This window comes from Leucoraja erinacea, chromosome 16, assembly GCF_028641065.1.
Source record: "Leucoraja erinacea ecotype New England chromosome 16, Leri_hhj_1, whole genome shotgun sequence".
Lineage (NCBI taxonomy): Eukaryota > Metazoa > Chordata > Chondrichthyes > Rajiformes > Rajidae > Leucoraja > Leucoraja erinaceus.
In genome coordinates, this window is record NC_073392.1 from 22,252,039 (window position 1) to 22,272,914 (window position 20,876).

At 43.1% G+C, this 20,876-nt stretch overlaps 1 protein-coding gene across 2 annotated transcripts in view; it reads left to right on the forward strand.

Annotated features, from left to right (window-relative positions):
* The first annotated feature begins 1,480 nt into the window (after nucleotides 1-1,480).
* Nucleotides 1,481-20,876, forward strand: part of rrp9 (ribosomal RNA processing 9, U3 small nucleolar RNA binding protein) — a 30,959-nt gene continuing 11,563 nt past the window's right edge. For both annotated transcript variants that reach the window (XM_055647828.1, XM_055647830.1), the window contains exons 1-10: nucleotides 1,481-1,635; nucleotides 8,264-8,346; nucleotides 9,950-10,056; nucleotides 11,189-11,256; nucleotides 12,089-12,130; nucleotides 13,810-13,936; nucleotides 14,111-14,235; nucleotides 15,355-15,447; nucleotides 16,842-16,942; nucleotides 17,459-17,593. In XM_055647828.1, coding sequence (XP_055503803.1) covers nucleotides 1,564-1,635; nucleotides 8,264-8,346; nucleotides 9,950-10,056; nucleotides 11,189-11,256; nucleotides 12,089-12,130; nucleotides 13,810-13,936; nucleotides 14,111-14,235; nucleotides 15,355-15,447; nucleotides 16,842-16,942; nucleotides 17,459-17,593 — 953 coding nt within the window. In that variant the 5' untranslated portion in view covers nucleotides 1,481-1,563. The remainder of the gene's footprint in view (nucleotides 1,636-8,263; nucleotides 8,347-9,949; nucleotides 10,057-11,188; nucleotides 11,257-12,088; nucleotides 12,131-13,809; nucleotides 13,937-14,110; nucleotides 14,236-15,354; nucleotides 15,448-16,841; nucleotides 16,943-17,458; nucleotides 17,594-20,876) is intronic.

Consider the following 20,876-nt stretch of genomic DNA (forward strand, 5'->3'; position numbering starts at 1 on the left):
GTAGAAGGACCTCTTTGATCCTATACGAAACTCCCCTTGTTATGAAGGCCAACATGTCATTCGCTTTCGTCACTGCCTGCTGTACCTGCACACTTACTTTCATTGACTGATGTACAAGGACCCCCCAGATCCCGTTGTACTTCCCCTTTTCCCAACTTGACACCATTTAGATAATAATTTTCCTTCCTGTTTTTGCTACCAAAGTGGTTAATCTCACATTTATTCACATTAAACTGCATCTGCCATCTCAGCCTCAATTCTCATAGCATCCTCCTCACAGTTCACACTGCCACACAGCTTTGTGTCATCTGCAAATTTGCTAATGTTACTTGTAATCCCTTCATCTAAATCATTAATATATGTTGTAAATAGCTGTGGTCCCAGCACCGAGCCTTGCAGTACCCCACTAGTTACTGCCTGCCATTCGGAAAGAGACCCGTTAATCACTACTCTTTGTTTGCCAACCAATTTTCTATCCATGTCGGCACTCTACCCCCAATACCATGTGCCCTAATTTTGCCCACTATTCTCCTATGTGGGACCTTATCAAATGCTTTCTGAAAGTTCAGGTACACTACATCTACTGGCTCTCACTTGTCCATTTTCATTGTTACATCCTCAAAAAATTCCTGAAGATTAGTCAAGCATGATTTCCCCTTCGTAAATCCATGCTGACTCGGACCGATCCTGTTACTGCTATCCAAATGTGTTGCTATTTCATCTTTTATGAGCCTCGCGGTACCCCACTAGTCACTGCCTGCCATTCTGAAAAGGACCCGCTAGTCCCTACTCTTATCCCACTTTCTCATCTACTGCCTACACACTAGGGGCATTATTTTTACAATTAACCAGCTGGAGTAAGACGCGAGTCAGGCAGCATCTCTGAGGAATATGCATAGGTGATGTTTCGGGTCGGGACCTTTCTTCAAACAGAATCTGAAGAAGGGTCCCGATCCCAATGTCACATATCCATGTTCTCCAGAGAAGCTGCCTGACCCACTGAGTTACTCCAGCATCTGCAGTTCCATTTTATCACTTCATTACTAGCTTCCTGCTCTCCCACCCCTCCCCAAATTACTTCAACTGATCTATCCTTTTCACACCTTACATGCTATTTGCACCCTTCACATATCTGTTGCCCTCCTCCGACTCCCAGTCTGAAGAAGGGTCTCGACCCGAAACGTCACCCATTCTTCTCTCCAGAGATGCTGCCTGTCCCGCTGAGTTACTCCAACATTTTGTGTCTATTCTCAACTCGACTGTCATTTAACCATATTCTTTTGAATATCTATATATATATATATATATATATATAAAGCAAACGTATACTGAAAACAAAATCAAAGCATAACGAAAGGGGGAACAGCTTTAACTGGACAGTTTTAACAACCCTGTGGTCCGGAGATCTCCGTTACTCCGGCAACCCTGTGGTCCGGGGACATCTATCCTGTGACACCAACATCCGCCGCCTGACCCCGGAGCTGCCCGGTCCCCGCATCCAATCACGGAGCGCTGTGGGGGCGGGTTCACGGGGCCGCAGCAGCGCGTGTGGGTCGGGGCAAGATGGCGGTGGAGAGCGGCTCGTTCTTCATCCGCAGGAAGAAGACAAGTGAAGCGAGAGGCAAGAAAAGGAAGGTAACGAGGGGGATCTTGGAGACTGTGGTTTCGCACCCGGGCGGCTCGGGGGGAATTGCCTGTCCCCGGGAATAGACTGCGCCACAGCTGATCGTGGACACGTGGGTGACGCCGGTGGCCCTGAGGAGCGAGGGCAGTGTACAGGAAGGGTGGACGGAGAACAGCCAAGGAGGTGGAAGTGATGGAAGGGCGTTAGGGTGGTGGAGACGGGTGAGGAGGTTGCAGGAGGATGGGTATACAGGAAGGAGAGGGAGGGGTGCAGATGAGGAGAGAGAGAGAGAGAGGGGGGTGCAGGAGGGATGACGTTTATGATGGGCCGAGGGAGCGGGTATATTGGACAGGGATCCGGAGAAGTAGGGGAGAAGAGAGAGGATAAGGGTGGAGAAGCGGATGAGTGGGTTGGGAGGTATGGAGGAGGGAGAGGTTGGATTGCGAGGTGAGGAGGGGGAGGGAGGGTTGGGCAGTGTGAAAGTGGAGGATATGAAGGTGAGGGGAATGGAGGGTGGGGGTATGATGGAGGGAGTGCAGGGGTGTGGTGCAGTTGGAGGGAGGATTATGTGCGGAGAAGGAGGAAGGGGGATGAAGTGGAAGGCTAGAGGAGGAGGGAGAATATGGGAATGCTGGAGAGAGGGAGGGTATGGGGGTGCGTCGAGGAGGATAGGTTGCAGGAGCAGGGGACGGTGCGTGTGGAGGGGAGAGGGAGCATAGTGAGATGGAGTAGGAGGACCTGGTTGGGAGGGAGGGGGCGGGGGAAGAAAAGGAGGGAGGGTTGGGGGCGTGGAGATACTTCTGCCAACCTGGCTGTGAACCTGAAGAATGATCGCCCACTTGCAACTTTAAATCTGTTGCCTGACTGCAATAACCTGCTGCTGCTGTTTATGGGGCCATGCTATATACTGATTGGTTGTTCCTTTTCCTATGTTACGAGCCTATTGTATTGCAGTTCAAAAGTTCTTTATTGACTAAAATGGTTTGGTGTACACCAAAATCTGAGCCGGACCGTATCAATATCACTTGATAACCACTGCTTCTGCCGGTTCTGTGAATTGTCCAATGAGATATAAATTAATTACTTCCCACTGACCTGGATTGTTATTACCATGTATAATACTGTAACGTTTCACTTTCATCCAAACAATGAAGATCTTCTGTCATAGTTAGAGAATTTATTGTTTATAAAATAGTGTTTAGAATGTGGATTATGTAGTTATCCAAAAAATAAATTTGCTCCTGTAACTAGCCATATAAGTATTAACCCTGCTTCCACCCTACATGGGCAGTCTTACACATTGGAAAGCAATAACACGTGCTTTGGTAGGACGGCCTTCTTCCCACCCTGCTGTGTGGGTATTCTTCCCACCTTGCTTCCTGCATTTTTTCCCACCCTGCCTCCTGCACTACACTTCTTCCCACCCTGTTACTTGCAAAGACTCTATCCCCTACTCCCAATTCCTCTGCCCTTGCCACATCTGCACCCAAGAAGAGGTGTTCCAAGGTTTCAAGGTCAGTTTATTGTCACATGTATCAATTAAGGTACAGTGAAATTTGAGTTACCATACAGCCATGCTGTCAAAAGCAACAAGACACAACCACATAAAAAGTAACATAAACAACCATCACAGTGGATTCCACATTCCTCACTCTGATGGAAGGCAATAAAGTTCAATCTTCTTCCTCTAGTTCTCCCTCGGTCAGGGCAGTCAAACCATCCGCAGTCGAGGCGATCAAAGCCCCCGTAGCCGACGATCGGAGCCCCCGTCGGGGTGATAGAAACTCCCACGTTAAAACTCCCGAGTCGGCCTCTTCTTACCAGAGACCGTGGGCTTCACGATGTTAAAGTCCACGAGCCCGTGGTTGGAGCTTTGATTCCCCGGCAAATGGATCGCAAACTCCGTGATATTAATGTCCCGCGGCTTGGAGCGCCCGTTGGTCTCCAGGAAAGGCTGCCAACTCTACGTTGTTAGGCCGCAGTGGGGACGGAGATACGATATGGGACAAAATCGTCGAGGTAAGAGATTGGAATAAAAAGTTTCCCCCAATCCCCCCCATCGCCCACATAAAACAAACCAAGGATCATTAAAACATATTTTTAACACATCCTAAAAATAACAAAAAGAAAGGACAGACAGATTGTTGGCGAGGCAGCCACTGCTGGTGGCGCCACCCGACGTTTTCAACAAGGACATCCGGGATGTCCTCATTCTTTAGGGAATGGAGGTTCCCCTCTTCCATCATAGATGAGGCCCTCTTGCGTATATCCTCAGTACCCCGCAGCTCCGCCCTTGCTTCCCCCTAGTCTTTACCTTTCACCCATCGGCCGTCGCATAATCCTCTGACATTTTCGCCACCTCCATTAGTCACATCTTCCCATCTCCACCCCTTTCCACCTTCCGCAAAGACCGTTCACTCTGCAACTGCCTGGTTAACTCATCCCTTCCCACCCAAACCACCTCCACCCCAGTTACCTTCCCCTGCAACCGCAGGAGATGCAACACCTGTCCCTATACCTCCTCCCTCAACTCTGTCCAGAGACCCCAACAGTCCTTTCAGGTTAGACAAAAGTTAACTTGCACCTCCTCAAACCTCACCTACTGTATCAGCTGTTCAAGATGTGGACTCTTATACATCGGCAAGACCAAACACAGACTGGGCGATTGTTTCGCTCAATCCCATCTCCCGGTTTCCAAACGCTTTAAATCCCATTCCCATGCTGACCTTTCCGTCCCAGACCTCCTCCATTGTTAGTGAGGCTAAATGCAAATTTAAGGAATAACATCGCATATTTCGTTAGGGCAGCTTACAACCCAGTGGTATAAATATTGATTTCTCTATCTTTAAGTAACCTCTGCGTTCCCTCTCTCTCTCCAACCCTCCCCCATCCAAGTCACACTAGCTTCTCATTCTCATCTAGCAAACAGCCAACAATGGCCTGTTTCTTTTCAATCGTTACTTTTTTGCATATCTTTCATTCATTTGTTCTTTATCTCTCTACATCACCGTCTATACCGTTCATTTCACTTTCCCCTGACTCCTGTCTGAAGAAGGGTCTCGACCCGAAACATCACCCATTCCTTCTCTCTAGAGATGCTGCCTGTCCTGCTGAGTTACTCCAGTATTTTGTGTCTTCTTAGACATTGCTGCATTCCCGGTCCATATGAGGTTTGCTTGACGGTATTGATCGGCAACCTGGGATTCAACAACATTAGCATCTATTTTCTTAAAGGCAATATCCTAAGAGTCACCTTTGACCTATCTCAACAAACCCTTGTGTATGCTGTAAGAGCAGATTAACGTTTGCATTAAACCCAAAGTGCTGGAGGAAATCTGTAGGTCAGGTAGCAACTTTGGAGGAAATGGAACAGGTGACATTTCAGGTTAAACCTTTCAGACTAAAGGTCGGTTATCTTATGAAGAGTGAGTCTTTTTTTTACTCCCTAAATCCTTTCCTACCATCTACAAAGTGCAGGTTAGGGTTATGATGGAATAATCTCTACTTGCCTGGAGAAAGCAGCTGCAATTACAGTTAAGGCTTGATGTCATCAGCACTAAAGCAGTTAATTTGACTGGCACATTTTATCCTACTGTAAATCCCATGTGTCATCTACTAAATTCACTATAGCAATTTGATGAAGGTTCTTTGGAACCAATTGCCAAAGCTGCTGCTGCAATTAAGACTAGAGCAGTGGGACATGTCTGCAAGTTCTCACTCAAGTCTTAAGCCAAGCACGTCTGTCATTTCCCCCGAGTCGGCTCCTGTGACTTCCTGCCTACACGACAAAGCATGAGAATGAGGAGGATGGAGAGGCCATTTGGTTCTTCAGGCCCTTTCTGCCATCTATCAAGATTGTGGCTGATTTCTTACCTCGGTACCATTTTCCTTCACTACCTCATTGTCTCTTGATTTCCTTAATATCCAGATATCTGTGCTTTGAATGAACTTGGTGATTGAGCCTCCACAGCCCTTCAGGGTAGAGAATTCCAAAAATCTACGGGGCCCAATGTAAAGGAATTTATCTTATCTTGTTCTTAAATGATCAGCCACTTTTTTTAATCCCTGGTTCCAATGGGATCTTCTCTCATTCTTCTGAACTCTATGGAATACGGTCCTGTTCTATATAATACCTCCTCAAAATCAAATCTGTAGAAGGTGAAGACACAAGATTATGTCACTTTAGATCACTTACCCATTCCTATACTGACCTATCTGCCCGTGGTCTTTTCCACCACCATAGTCAGGCCAAATGTAAACTGGAAGAAAGCATCACAGCCCACTTGGGTCACCTACATTTCAATTGCATGAACATTGAATTTTCAGGTTGCAGGTAACCCACACCCCTTATGTTGCTTTGCCACTTCTATCATTCAACTCTTCCTTTTTTCACCGTTACTATATTATTGTGCCCATCATCCATACACATGCGTTCCTACCATCACCCCCACCCATCATCACCACCCCTTCCCCCCATCACCATCCCCCCCCCCCCCCCCCCCCCCCCATTTCCCATCATCTCTCCCATATCTGGTTACATATGTCACTTAGTCTATCTCTTGCCCCACCTGGATCCCTCTGCTCATTATTTTGTTTTGTTTTTTTATGTTTCCACCTATCACCTGCCACCCTTTGTCTCTTAACCCCTCCTTTCCTCAATCTGGTTCCCACTGCCCATGATTCCCCACCTCCCGTGGGTTCCACCCATCACCTACCAGTCCCCATCTCGCCCATCCCTTTCACATTACAATGTCTACTTTCCCGCCACAATTCTGATGCAGGATCTTGACCCGAAACGTTGATTATCCTCCACAATACTGCGTGACCTGCTAAGTTCTTCTAGCAGTTTTTTGCTGCAGTTCAAAAAGGTGACTTACCATCACTTTTTTGGTGATTGAGATGAACAATAAATTATCATATATCAGCATTGCTCCCATTCTGTTCGATATATTAAAAAATATTCACATCCATTAGCATTAGGAAATCAGCACATACAAAAAAGAAAATGTGTCATTGTGTCCTGTAGCAGGTTGAAAAATGGATATGTGATGGTGAAAAATGTTTGTTCTCCATGTACAGGGTTGTTCAAGCTCTCTACATGATAGAGTGCATACAGGAGTACAAGAAAACATTTGTAAACCTGGGGCACTTTTTCTCAGACCATGAGTGATTTGATGTAACACAGAGTTTAATGTACAGGAATGCTGCTGACTTTCTTCTGATTAAGCATTTAGAACAGGATGCACGACATAGGGTCCATGAGCAGCCCGTTGGATGTTTTAGTCCTTTTCACCAGTGTAAGCAGTGCATTGTCTGCTTCTCTGCCCTGCTTGGAGTTACCTTGAGCATGGTCCCAAAGCTTGTTCTCGGACAGCAGAGTGCTTGAGCATTAAAGATTCAGAACTACACTGGCAGCTGGTTAAGCTATGCCCCCAGGTTTGCTGACAATCAGATGTCTGAATTTTCATTGTGAATCTCTGGCACTGACAAACATTGAAAAAAACTTAAGATTAATTGATAATTTCTAAAAAAACTATCTTTTAATTGCATGTTAAAAAAGATGAAAAGAAACACACATTTAAATGCCAGAAAACAGCTTAAAAATAAGGTACCTCAATTATCTTAGTTATCTGAAAAGGCCATCTTATTAAGGCCTTGTCCAGGACAAGGGGTCACAGCTTAAGGATAAAGGGGAAATCCTTTAAAACCGAGATGAGAAGAACTTTTTTCACGCAGAGAGTGGTGAATCTCTGGAACTCTCTGCCACAGAGGGTAGTTGAGGCCAGTTCATTGGCTATATTTAAGAGGGAGTTAGATGTGGCCCTTGTGGCTAAGGGGATCAGGGGGTATGGAGAGAAGGCAGGTACGGGATACTGAGTTGGATGATCAGCCATGATCATATTGAATGGCGGTGCAGGCTCGAAGGGCCGAATGGCCTACTCCTGCACCTAATTTCTATGTTTATGTTTCTATATGTAATGGCTAGGAAACAGCTGCAACAAGAACCTCTGAAGTATTCAGACCCTCAGAAGGCACTTGGGTTGTTAATCTGGCCCTTCCAGCACAACAGTTGAGGTCTACAGTAAAGTGGAGCAGGTGTATAGCAACCAAAGGGTTTAGGTTCTTAAGTAGGATAAATGTTTAAGCACCATAGGCTGTGAAACTCTGGAGTGTGTTATTAGCTTTCATCATTGAACCAGAGGAAATGTGCAGAGATTTAATAGGCTTTCTGCCTGATTAAGGAAAAAGAAGAACAAAAGTACATGATCAGAATCCACACACAGTCATAGAGTTATACAACAAATAGGTCTCTTGTCGCAATGAGCAATATGTGATGATGAAACGGTAATTTTTGTGAACGTTTGTTGTGCTGATCAAGTTCAGTATGTGATACTCAAATCAGAGGCGGCACTGGAGCTCTGAAGCTAAACCAGACAATTGGAACAATACAGAGGTATACAGTGATATGGAACTGATAAGGCTAATTTCTCACCTCCCTGTTACTGAGATGCTTATCTTGGTCAAATGGCCGGATTCGATTTTATAGGAGTGCTGGGTTGAGAGAGGCACTAATTATTATGGAGAGATCTTGTATTCTTCTGTTCAATGTTGGGTGCTCATTTTGTATTTAATCCCCAGGCAGAAGATGGCAAAGATAAAGTTCGCAAGAAATTTGCCCCGAAGCTGAATGAAGAGATTTCCAGTGACTCGGAGACTGAAAGGTAACCGAGTGCTCACTAGTTCTATGCTACTTAGTACTAACAATATTTGCTGGTACTGGGTTGAAAATGATACCTGTTGAGTGAAACCCAGGTAAAAAGGTAACCATCGTGAGATTATCTCAGACCTGCTTGTAACCGTAGAGCTCGGTCTCACCTACATTAAATGCCTTCCACACCAGCTGCCCAGCCCATTCCTCCTGCCCAAGGCACTCATTTGTTTAAGTTATTTAAACCAGACATTTTAATTTACATTACCCTTGGAGATCAAGCATCCATTTTTTACAGGAATCCTATTCTAATTTTTGTTTCTGAGAATCAAAACATATTTTGATTCTCCCCACATTTTCAACAAGCTGATTTCTCCCTGTCAGATTCTGCCACTCGTCATTGCAGAGCAGCCAATTAATCTCCCAATATTCATGTCTGTGTGGGGTGGCGAGGGCCCCATCTGGTCACAGACTGTACAAACTAAACGCTAACAGTACAAAGGTTCAGTGAGACAGATAGCTGTGAGTCAGCAGCCCCTATTGGCTACGCCACTATGCTGCCCTCCCTTTGGAACAGGGAACTGAGGGGAGCCATTACTGAGCATAACGTTAAGGGTGAGCAGCGAAGGTATAAATATTAAGGACTTACTCCTCGTACCAGAATGTTCTAAAACCAAAGGGCATAGGTCTTAAAGTATCTGATAGAAGAATTAAATCAGAGATGAAGAAACATTTTACACCCAGAGTGTGGCAGGGATCTGAAAATCGAGGTCTGCAAGGGTGATGGTGGGAACAGAACCATCAATGTATATAAACAGTACAATATGTACAGCCTGCAGGGCATCTGACCCAGTGCTGGAAGGTAGGATGAGTAGGTAGCTCTTGACAGCAATGACAAAATGGACAATGTGGTGTTCTTTGTGGTAAGTTTTGCTGTCTGCAGAGCAGAAGTGTTCTGTTTGAAACAACTGCTGTCCTGACCATCTGCAGTGCCTCCATCCACTGGGTTTGATGTGTGATTTGTTAGTCTCGGTCTGAATCCTAATCCTAACGTTGACTGGTCATTGCCACTATCTTCAGACAGGAAAGCTTCTATTCATTGGTAGCTATTGAATTCTGTTTTCTAATTGCCTTGCAAGCTGGGTTGAAAATTCGTTATACAAATGTTCACTCTGAAGGAAATGCTGGATAAACTGTAATTTGCTTTCTTTAAAACAGAGGAGATTGAGTGAAGGTTTAAATGAGATGTAAATAAGTTGACCCATTGGGATTTGTGCACTGTGGTGGTGTCTTGCCACTTAATGGAACTTTGAAGCATTGACAGCATTTTAATTATAAAAGACCTCAACCAGTGTCCATATCTGGCACTTTCCAGCAAGTGGTTACTAAACTTAATCAGAAGCAGACCTTTTGGTCTTCCTTCCATCCTGTCCTAATTCAAAGATAGTAAACCCAAGAACCTTGTTCCTCCTGTAACCTGGATGTCTAACTGATTGGGGGGGGGGGGGTCACCATTCAAGTTTGAAGTTTCTGGGATTGGATTAGAAGCATCATATGCATTTGCACACCTCTTTAAAAATAAAAATAAATTAAAGACTGTTTAAATTCTCTGACAGTGCTGCTCACAAAAAGAAAGTTGCTGAGTCATTGGAGATAGAAGAAACGGCGCAGGAGAAGAAGCTGCGACTTGCCAAACTTTACCTGGAACAACTCCGGGAAGAAGGTACAGATCAGTCTCCCTATTTGTTAGCATTGTATAGATTGCCAAGCAATTTGTATGCCTTTGATTGTAAATGATGCACAATAAAACTCTAGTAATCAATATGCACAAAGCTTTGGGTTGGTGGACGTACAGATTTTCTGTTAGTCGTGTTATCAGAACACTGTTTTTACTTCACCTTTTATTATGCTACATGGTAGTATAATTTTCTGGTGAAACTCCTGAATTTAAACGAGCGAACCAGGTAAGTTACCAGTTCTATGTTTCAATTTGTCGGGCACGTTGAACCATGCAAACATTCTGGTCCTCTGTTCTGGCTGCAAACCCTTCTGTAATTGTGGCTCCTGTTCCAGTTACTCACTTAGCCCACTCCCAATAACACATGGCTGTCTTCATGAGTGCATAGGTCCTTGTGTAACAAGGACGTGTATAAATGAGTTGAACAGATGCCGAACCATAGGGATTTCCGAACAATCAGATACCAAATTATCAGGGTATATTGTCATTATATATTCCATATCTGGTGCTTGGTTCCTATGCAAAGTTGCAACAACTCAATAGCACTGAGCATTTTCTGTTTCCTACACTGCTCCTGTTCAGGGGAATTAGAGCAAAATTATTCCTGGTTCTTCCAGCAGCAACAGTTGCAGCAAATTGCCTATATGTAGCACTGGGTTTACTGTAGTTCTACCTCATTGCATTGTTCAATACAGTTTGTGCAGGTAATGGGAAGGGTGGAGTTGTCATCATGCTTCAGAGCAGTTCTAGGATCTGTTTAAATATTTTAGAAACATAGAAAATAGGTGCAGGAGTAGGCCATTCGGCCCTTCAAGCCAACACCGCCATTCAATATGATCATGGCTGACCCTGTTCTGGTTTTTCCCCAGATCCCTTGATCCCCTTAGCCCAATGAGCTAAATCAAACTATCTCTTGAAAACATCCAGTGAATTTGCCTCCACTGCCTTTTGTGGCAGAGAATTCCAGATTCACATCTCCGGGTGAAGTTTTCCTCATCTCAATCCTAAATGGCCTACCCCTTATCCTTATTTAGAAAACTAAATTTAAACAAACCAAATTAACATCTATCTGTATATTACTAAAACTCTCATCTCATCATTTTATTTTTGTTTACAGAACAAGAGAAGGCAGAGGAGGAACAGCTTGAGAATGACCTCATTGGAGGGAGGTTGGAGGAGGATGTGGTAAGAAATATTTCCTTTTTAAAGGGAACAGAAGAAACTGAAATAGGTAGCAGTCCTTTCCCACCTGCTGTAACAATAGAAATCTTATATTCAATATTTTGTGCTTATGCTTTGTTTCCTTTTTTCGCTCATAGGGTCAGTAATTCTTGATCTTGAGCGGACATCCAAGTCCCTCATAGTAGTTGGTTACAGGTGTGGCCTTGACCATGTCATAACATCTTGTGTGTTGATAGTTTATATATAGAGGCTGATGTTACATTGAAGTGTAACTACTGAAGCTATATTTTTCATATTTAATAAAAGTAAGGGCATATTTGCCAAATCAGCAGTTCTTCCATGATTCCTTCTTATTGGGGCAAAGGAGGGGGCAAATCGACTAATCGTGTCTGTCATTTTCAAATAGACGAATCTCCCTTTTGTCATATTCTCATTAACTAACAACAGTAATTTGTGATGCGAGAGGTAACCAAGAGAATCCTACACGGCCTACAGAGAAATTGTGTATCCTGCCAGCGCCCAGGTTTGAAGCCAAGTCCCTGGAGCTGTGAGGCAGTAGCACCATCACTATATCACGGTGTTACAATAAGCCACTTTTCAATAAAATTGTCACTTTGGAATTATTTTACCAAGGATAGGCTGCAGCTGCTCTATATCAAATTATATCGATTACCTATTAGAATATTTATGTTAATCCTTTTGAGTTGGCCAAGAGCCATAGGTGAGGAATGTGCCACTTAATGGTTCTTTGCAATATGATTTGAATTTTTTATCTCATAATTTAAACTGAACTTGTCTTTCCACGTGTGTTGATTTGAATTTTGGTTCTTTGCAGCTGGAACAGAAGGGGAAACTTAAACGACTCGTTGCCAAAGATGTGAGTAAAGGATTAAAGATCCACAAATAAAAATTCATCACATTATGAACATGTGCAAAATCTAAGTGTGAGTGTAAAACAGGGAAGCCTGTTCTATTCTCACAGTTGTAGTTTGTGTTTTTCAATGATTGTTTCTATGTGAACAGTGTGACTGCGGGTTTCATAATTAAATTGTGACACCGACTGGATCTTACCCAGACCCCTCAATTCCTTTCAATTATTTAACCAAATAATTGTTAAATTTAACAAATAAGTCCATGTAACAGTTAGATTACAAGGAGAGTCGGTTGGGGGCGCTGTGAGTCGGCTGCCCTGCCAGCAGTGTGTTCATTATTTTGATTTTTTGTTTTTTTTAATATGTTCAAATGTTTGTTTTAGTGTCTTTGGTATGTCTTATGTGGGGGGTGGTGGGGGAGAAAGGGGGGAAACCGTTTTTCAGTCACTTCCTCGACAGAGAGGCAACTTTTTTCCATGTCCCTTCACCACCTCCCCTCTCGCGGCCTAACAGTTTGGATTGGAGTGGCCTTTCTCAGAGCCGGGCCCAGAGCTTCAGCAGCAGGCGCAGCGTGGACTTTTCCTTTGCTCCGATCGCTGGCCTGGTGACTTTGGCATCGTGCGGCTGTGATCTGCGGAGCTTCTAGGCGTGGTGTGGACTTACCTCCGGAGCTTGGGATCCCTTGCTGGAGATCGCCGGTGAAGAGCTCCGACAGCTGGCCTGCGGTCTATAACATCCTGACGCAGTGGTCTCCGGTAAGAAAGTGGCTGATTCGGGCAGTCCAAGCCGTGGAGTGTGTTCGACCATCCTGACGTCGGAGTTTCAATCATCCCGACGAGAGGGCCTGTACATCGGGGAGCCGTAGCGGCGACTACGGAGGGTTCATGGCCCCAACCACGGATGAACAAAGGAGGAGGACTGACTGAACTTTGTTGCCCTCCACCACAGTGAAGAATTCTGTGGTGGATGTTTATGTTAAATTCTATTGTGTGTTGTATCTTTTTTTCAATTGTATCGCTGCATGGTGAATTCATTTAATTGTATCTTAGTTGGTGCATGTGACGAATAAATTTGTATTGTATTGTAAATTATATTTAGCTTTGATAATTGACTAAGCTACTGTGCCATCTGATTATTGATTGTGATCTCTTGAATAATATGTGATCTCATATTCATTTTTTAAAAATTATTTGTTAATTTGCGAGCCACAGATGTGACGCTTTTTGCAGGTCATCATGCATCTAATGGTGCGATGGTATATATGTCACTTCCCACACTCGCTTACAAGATATTTCATATCATCCAAAGCAGAGCAGTCCACTTGATTTATTGCCCTGCCACTGGGCTTGCTATTCACTCCCTTCATTGTGCATTATGTACAGTAGAGTGTGTACTATACCAACTCACATCCTTCCAGCCAAAATGTTATGGTCAAAATGTGACAGGATTATTGTACCTGGAAGTTCTAATGCATCATTTACATCCTGAATTGGACATACTTTCATTAATGAAACCTGAATTAGTCAGAACATACTGGAAACACTCAGCATGTGGGTAGCACATAAAATAGTAACTGTTTCTTGTGTTGCCTGACCTGTTATTTCCAGAATATTATGTTTTTAGTTCCCAGTTTTGATTGTTTCTGTTTGTACCTTGAAAGTAACTGTTCCTCTGTTTGTTTCAGTATCTTCCTCCTGATGTATCTGAAATTCGCCTTTTACGTGGTCACCAGCTTGCTATCACGTGCCTAGTTCTGTCCCCCGATGATAAACATGCATTTTCAGCATCTAAAGATTGTTCCATCATTAAATGTAAGTTTGAGCAGCCCAGTTTTAAGATTGTGGCAGCACCCAATGCTAAGAACCTGATGCGCTCAGATTTTATTAGCTACTTATGCTTGGTTTCTCCTTGTTACTGTTACTACTAGTATGCAATGTCTGGATTTGAAAGGCAACGCTGATACTGTGTCTCGCCCATGGTTTTAGGGGACATTGCTAATGGTAAAAAGGTTCACACAATCCGTGGAGGGCACAAGGGAAAAGAAGATCAACATGTGAGGCATACAATGCACATCCTCTCCATGGCAATCTCATCAGACGGCAAGTACTTGGTAAGTGGTTCCATCTCCCTCAGCTAGGCCATTTTGCTTTGAGAATTTTACTGCATGCCCATTTTCAACCAGAATCAAGAAAGAAGAGGAAGCATAACTGGCACTTTTCCATGTTTCAAAATACTTGATGACCAGTCATGTACTCGCTGAAGTAATTTTACTGAAAGAAATACTTCATGTTTTTGCACAGCTGCAACTCAAATTACACTTTAATCTGTGACACTGAATCAGAAATAAATATTGGCTAAGATACTGGGAAATCTGTTTCCCTCTGAAATGTTGTACGATCTTCACCTTCGCTTGAAGGTGGAAAGGATCAAGGGCCAACTCACCAGTGCCTCTGATTCTGGAGTGGGACTTCAAACTCTTAAACTTCTGATTCAACAACAAGAGCTCTGGAACTGAGACATGACAACATCAATCTTTTGCGGTATTTAGCACAGAAGAAGTAGTAGCCTGTCCTGCCAACATCTGCCCCTCAGTCAAATTATGACTGATTAGATATTTTGGATGAATCCATTGCCCTCCCGAAGCAGATTTGTCTGAAGCCAAACATCTCCCAACCTTGGCCTTGGACATACTCAGTGTCCATAAGACTTTGGCATAGAGAATTCTAAGGCTTACTGTACACCACTGTGTAAATTGGTGGAAGATGTCTTTTAAAACGTATTCAGATCTTCTAAATTTCAGTAAGATTTTTTCGACACCACAAGTGCGGGATCAAGCTACTCAGGCATTATTAAGACGAGCTTTTTTTCCGTGGAACCAACCTGGTGATGGCTCTTTGAACTCCTTCCGATGCAAGTATATTTTCCCCCTCAAATAAGAGGGGGAAAATGCATTCTATACCCTACACATATCCCACCACTGTAGCAAGACATTCCATTCTGCTGAACCAACCTGCTAGGAGCAATGGCATGATGGATGTTAATTATCTTGTTAATTGCTTCCTACCAGTATATAATGACCCATCTCCCCATTACTATGAATTGCTGGAGTTTGAACCATATGATGTATTTGGCAGATCCTGTAGATTTGTACTGGATGTAATAGTGTACTGGATGGTAAAGGTATGGATGCGCTGTGTGAAACTCGATCTGACAGCATTTTTCTCTGCAGGCTACAGGCGATAGAAACAAGCTGATCTTAATATGGGATGCCGCTACCTGCCAGCACCTTCACACTTTCAAAGGGCATAAAGATGTAGTGTCGGTGAGTCAGTGTGGAGAGTTGAGAGTGCAAGAAATGATTGTGGAAGAATTTCCATAGTACATTCAGTCCATTTTGTGGGCACTAGTCTTTGAAAGCCAAAGTGTGCTTTTCATTTTTCCATAGTCCTAAATATTATTTTATCCAATTCCCTTTTAGAATCTGCAATGCTTCCGAGTCATAACAAATACTCAGTAATTGTATTTGCTTCCGTTGCCGCGTGTTCTTCTGCCAGTTACTTGAAATCTGCATCTCCTGATGAAATCTGCATTTCCTGATCCCTCTGTCATCCATAACATGTATTTTTGCTCCTACCAGGAATAAAGAACACATGAAATCTCATCAAAACCCATTACTCTCAGCAATGTCATCTCAGTTGATATCAGAAGTCTCTGATTCTGTTCAAGGAAAATATCTGCAAGGTCTCTGATAATCTTCCCAAAAGACAGTGTCCAGAATTGGATGCATTAGTCCAACTAGGACTCATTTGTGATTTAGAAAGTTCACAATTTCATTCTAGAATGAATCTCTCGATGTGTCCTGCCACCTATTAAATATTTATGTCTTCACCCCCCCAACCACTTTACTTGCAAACATCTTTAATATTGTACAACATAATTAATATTGAATCGTACTTTTCCTACTCAAAATAATTAATTCTTCTCTGCTTTAAATCACATCTGCCACATTTTTCCTGATAAAGCTAGTTACTGTCTTCTTATCTCTGATGTCCCCTGTAGATTCGTGCCAGTGGGGTGCTGCATTTTGAATCCTAATATGAGGTTTGGTCGCCCTCTGGTGGGAGTAAATTTAGTTTCATAAAACGTTGCACATGAGCAGTGGCAATATTTGGGAATGGTTAAGATTAATGACTGCTCAATTATCATAAACCGTGTGCCTGTTTGTATATAAAGCAGTATTTGGGGAAGAAACAAACTATAACAGTTGGAATGAAATTAGGAGTCCAAGCACAGGGGAAGCAATAAACAACACTCCAGTATTATTATCCCAGTGTTCTTTTGTTTGGTTTAGCCATCGGAATGTCTCAACCCAAAACATCATCCATTCCTTTCCAGAGATGCTGCCTGTCCCGCTGAGTTACTCCAGCTTCTTGTGTCTATCTTCGGTTTAAACCAGCATCTGCAGTTCCTTCCTACACAATGAGTGAGAGTTCAGAATGAAAGCAGTTAATACTCTGTGAACTTGCTGCCTTGAGACATTGTTGTCACTGTGGTCTTGTGATGAGCACAGAGGGAGCTTCACATTCTGCATTTCATGGAAATTTGTCTTGAGATATCAAATGTGATTTTTTGAAACATAAGGAGCTTCATGTACAGCATTTAAAAAAAAAAACCTAACTCTTGTACGGCCTCTTAATTACTCCCTCCTGTATTCAGGGTTTATCCTTTAGGAAAGGGACTCATCAGTTATACAGTGCCTCGCACGATCGCTCGGTTAAGGTATGGAATGTTGACCAGAACGCCTACGTTGAAACTCTGTGAGTACCGTGGTAATTTGTAATACACTGGAAATAAATTCATGCTCTGTTCAATAAATTTGCGCAAACTTTTGAAGAATTAAAGTAATGTGAAATCCATCTGAATGATCTTTATAGATGCGGTATTGACTTTATGGTACACTGCATTTTGCTGAGTTCAGGGGGACCATTATTTATTTCTGATGCTTGTAGAAGAACTATGTAGAGGTCCAAATAAAATTCCCATCATCTCAGTTGCAGAATCAGCAACAGTAAAATTTAAAAATATTAACCAACCTGACAGTGGCTCCCAACGACCTGGATTTAAATCTGGTGGTGTTGGTGTAATGTTTGCATGTTCTTCCTGTGATTGTGAGTGTTTCCTCTGGATTCTTCAGTTTCCTCCCTGGCCCCAAAAATGTGTAGATTGGGTAGGTTCCACGACCACTAAACAGTGAGTCTTGATTTAAACAATGAGGATCAGTAAAGGGGGTCAAGTGTTGAGCTTTATTTCGCTTTGTTCTCCAATTCCATCAGGTTTGGTCACCAGGATGCAATCACAGGACTGGACAGCCTTAGTCGAGAGCGCTGTGTCACATCTGGGGGCAGAGACCGGACGGTGCGCATTTGGAAGATTGCAGAGGAAGCACAGCTTGTATTTCATGGTCATGAGTGAGTGATGTGATTGCACATACAGTGCCCTCTATAAGACCCATCATTTATTTATTTGCCTCTGTACTCCACAATTTGAGATTTGTAATAGAAAAAAAAAATCACATGTGGTTAAAGTGCACATTGTCAGATTTTAATAAAGGTCATTTTTATACATTTTGGTTTCACCATTTAAATGTCACAGCAGTGTTTATACATAGTCCCCCCATTTCAGGGCACCATAATGTTTGGCAATGTCATGTAAATGAAAGTAGTCATGTTTAGTATTTTGGTACATATTCTTTGCATGCAATGACTACTTGAATTCTGTGATTAATGGACATCACCAGTTGTTAGGTGTCTTCTCTGGTGATGTTCAGCCTGGCCTGTATTGCAGCCATCTTTAGCTTATGCTTGTTTCGGGGGTTATTCCCCTTCAGTTTTCTCTTCACAATATAAAAGGCATGCTCAGTTGGGTTCAGGTCGGGTGATTGATTTGGCCACTCAAGAATTTTATAGCTTTGAAAAACTCCTTTGTTTAGCAGTATGTTTGGAATCATTGTCTTGCTGTAGAATGAACCACCGGCCAATGTGTTTTGAGGCATTTGTTTGAACTTGAACAGGTAGGATGTGTCTATACAATTCACTATGCTACTACCATCAGCAGTTGTGTCATCAATGAAGATAAGGGAGCCAGTACTTTCAGTAGCCATACATGCCCAGGCCATAACACCCCTACTACTGTGTTTCACAGATGAGGTGCTATGCTTTTGATCTTGGGCAGTTCATTCTCTCCTCCATACTTTGCTCTTGCCATCACTCTGATATAAGTTAATCATCGTCTCATCTGTCCACAAGACTTTTTTCCAGAACTGTGGTTGCTCTTTTAAGTACTTCTTGGCAAACTGTAACCTGGCCATCTTATTTTTGCGGCTAACAGGTGATTTGCATCTTGCAGTGTAGCCTCTGTATTTCTGTTCATGAAGTCTTCTGCAGACAGCAGTCATTGACAAATCCACACCTGACTCCTGAAGAGTGTTTCTAATCTGTCAGACAGGTGTTTGGGGATTTTTCTTTATTATAGAATGAATTCTTCTGTCATCAGCTGTGGAGCCTGCCAGTCCCTTTGCGATTAGTAAGCTCACCAGTGCTCTCTTTCTTCTTAATGTTGTTCCAAACAGTTGATTTTGGTAAACCTAAGGTCTTTAACCAGTTTCATTCCTGTTTCTCAGTCTCATAATGTCTTCTTTGACTTTCATTGGTGCAACTTTGGTCCTCATGTTGATAAATAGCAATAAAAGTTTCCAAATGTGATGGAAAGACTAGGTGCTGAGAGCTCTCTTATACCTGCATTAAGGAGGCAATTAAACACAGCTGAGCAGTTGCAAACACCTGTGAAACCATGTGTCCCAAACATGGTGCCCTGATCCCGGTTGTCATTGAGATGGAGCCGCCTCCTGTTAGCTGTTCAGTTGTCAACTCCAATTCATGACCAGTTTTGCAGGATTGCAAAACTTTGAACTGATTTGTTGGCTTATATACTACCATCCGTTCAGAGCACATGTAGTCCTGTATTGAAAAACAGAAAATGTTGGAAACACTCAGCAGACCAGGCAGTATCTTTCTGAAGATAAACAGTTACTGCTTTAGTTTGTAGATCCTTAATCAGTATTGAGAAAGAGAACATAGTTCATTTTAACTGCCGAGTGGGCAGGATCAAACAAAGGGAATTAGTTTAGTTTAAAGATACAGGCTGGAATCAGGCCCTTTGGCCCACTGAGTCTGCGCCAATCAGAGATGACACATGGCCACATACATGAGCACTATCCTGCACACTAGGGACAATTTGCAATCTTTAACAAAGCTAATTAATCTACAAACCTGTACGTCTTTGGAGTGTGACAGAAACTGGAGTACCCGGGAGAAAATGCATGAGGTCATGAGGAGAACGTACATACAGACAGCACCTGTAGTCAAGATCGAGCCCGGGCCTCTGGTGCAGTAAGACAGCAATTCTAGCCCTGCACCATCGTGCCGTCCCTGCCTGTGGTAGGTTGAACCAACCGTACCAGATTACTATGGTGGTGATTAATGGTTGATTTTGGGGGCGGGCAGGCTATGCAAATAGACAGGGGGATAAAGCTGAGCTAATATCACACATGACCGGTTCCAACTTCTAACAATGTTCACTCACTGAATTTTGTTTCTGGTGCATCCAAATCATGCTTCCACTCCTGCAAATGGTTGTCTTTCACTTTGAGTCTTTATACATAATGCTCATTTTCACACCTGCCTTGTTCCTGAGCTCACTGAAGTAATGTGACAACTTTCCACTTTGCGCCTGTCATTTGAAGATGAATCGTACAGCCCCCCAACATATCTGACCTCACTGGTGGATAAAAAGTAACAGGACTGCTGCTGCCTCTCTATCTTGAGATTCAGTGCTTATCTATGGAGGCGAGCCTGCACAAACCTTCGGAAATAATAACATCCTCAAGTACACATTTTAAGAAAATAAATATTGAAAATCTCAAGCTGCTACAAAAAGCTCTTCTCAAATAGCACCTGGCAAGCAATCTGTATGCATGATGCGTAAACTGCTCTGAAGTCCATAATTAACACCTATGGAGAGACTCCTGGCTTCCATATAGAAAAACACCAGGACTTGTTTGATTCGAATGAGAAGGAGATCCAGGAACCAATTAACTGCCCATGTAAGGAGCTCTTTAATTTGAAACAACACTGTTAAGAAAATGGAACGGCTTCATTGCCACCTGAAGGCTGAGGTTCTGTGGAAAATCTGACCTAAATAACAGGTGGTGAGCATAGAGATTGCAGAAATTCTAGACATTTTCTGATGTGCTCTGATTTTTCAACACTACCAAGGCTATCCCGGCCCCAAACACCCAAGGGCCTGATTTGCTCAACACCAAGAGTGGAGGAGAATTCAAGTACAGAGGCTCAACTGGAACCCACTGGAAGGCATACCTTAAAGTTAATCTCTCTGATCTTTACTTGTTTTGAGTATACTTGGCTCCATCCCATGGCAGTCTGGTGAGCCCATTGTTGTCCAACCTCTGACTAACAAGAAATCAAATACAGAAGCATAGAAAATAGGTGCAGGAGTGGGCCATGCTGTGGATGGAAATTGAGAGTAGAAAGCATGTTGGGGCACTAGTGGAGTAGTATAATGCACTGAGCAGACTTGGGAGGAGAAGGTGGTGTGCAGTGGTTGATGCTGACATTGCAGAGAGAGAGTTGCTGACATAATGCCACAATTAAAAAAAAACAAAGTGATCAGTTT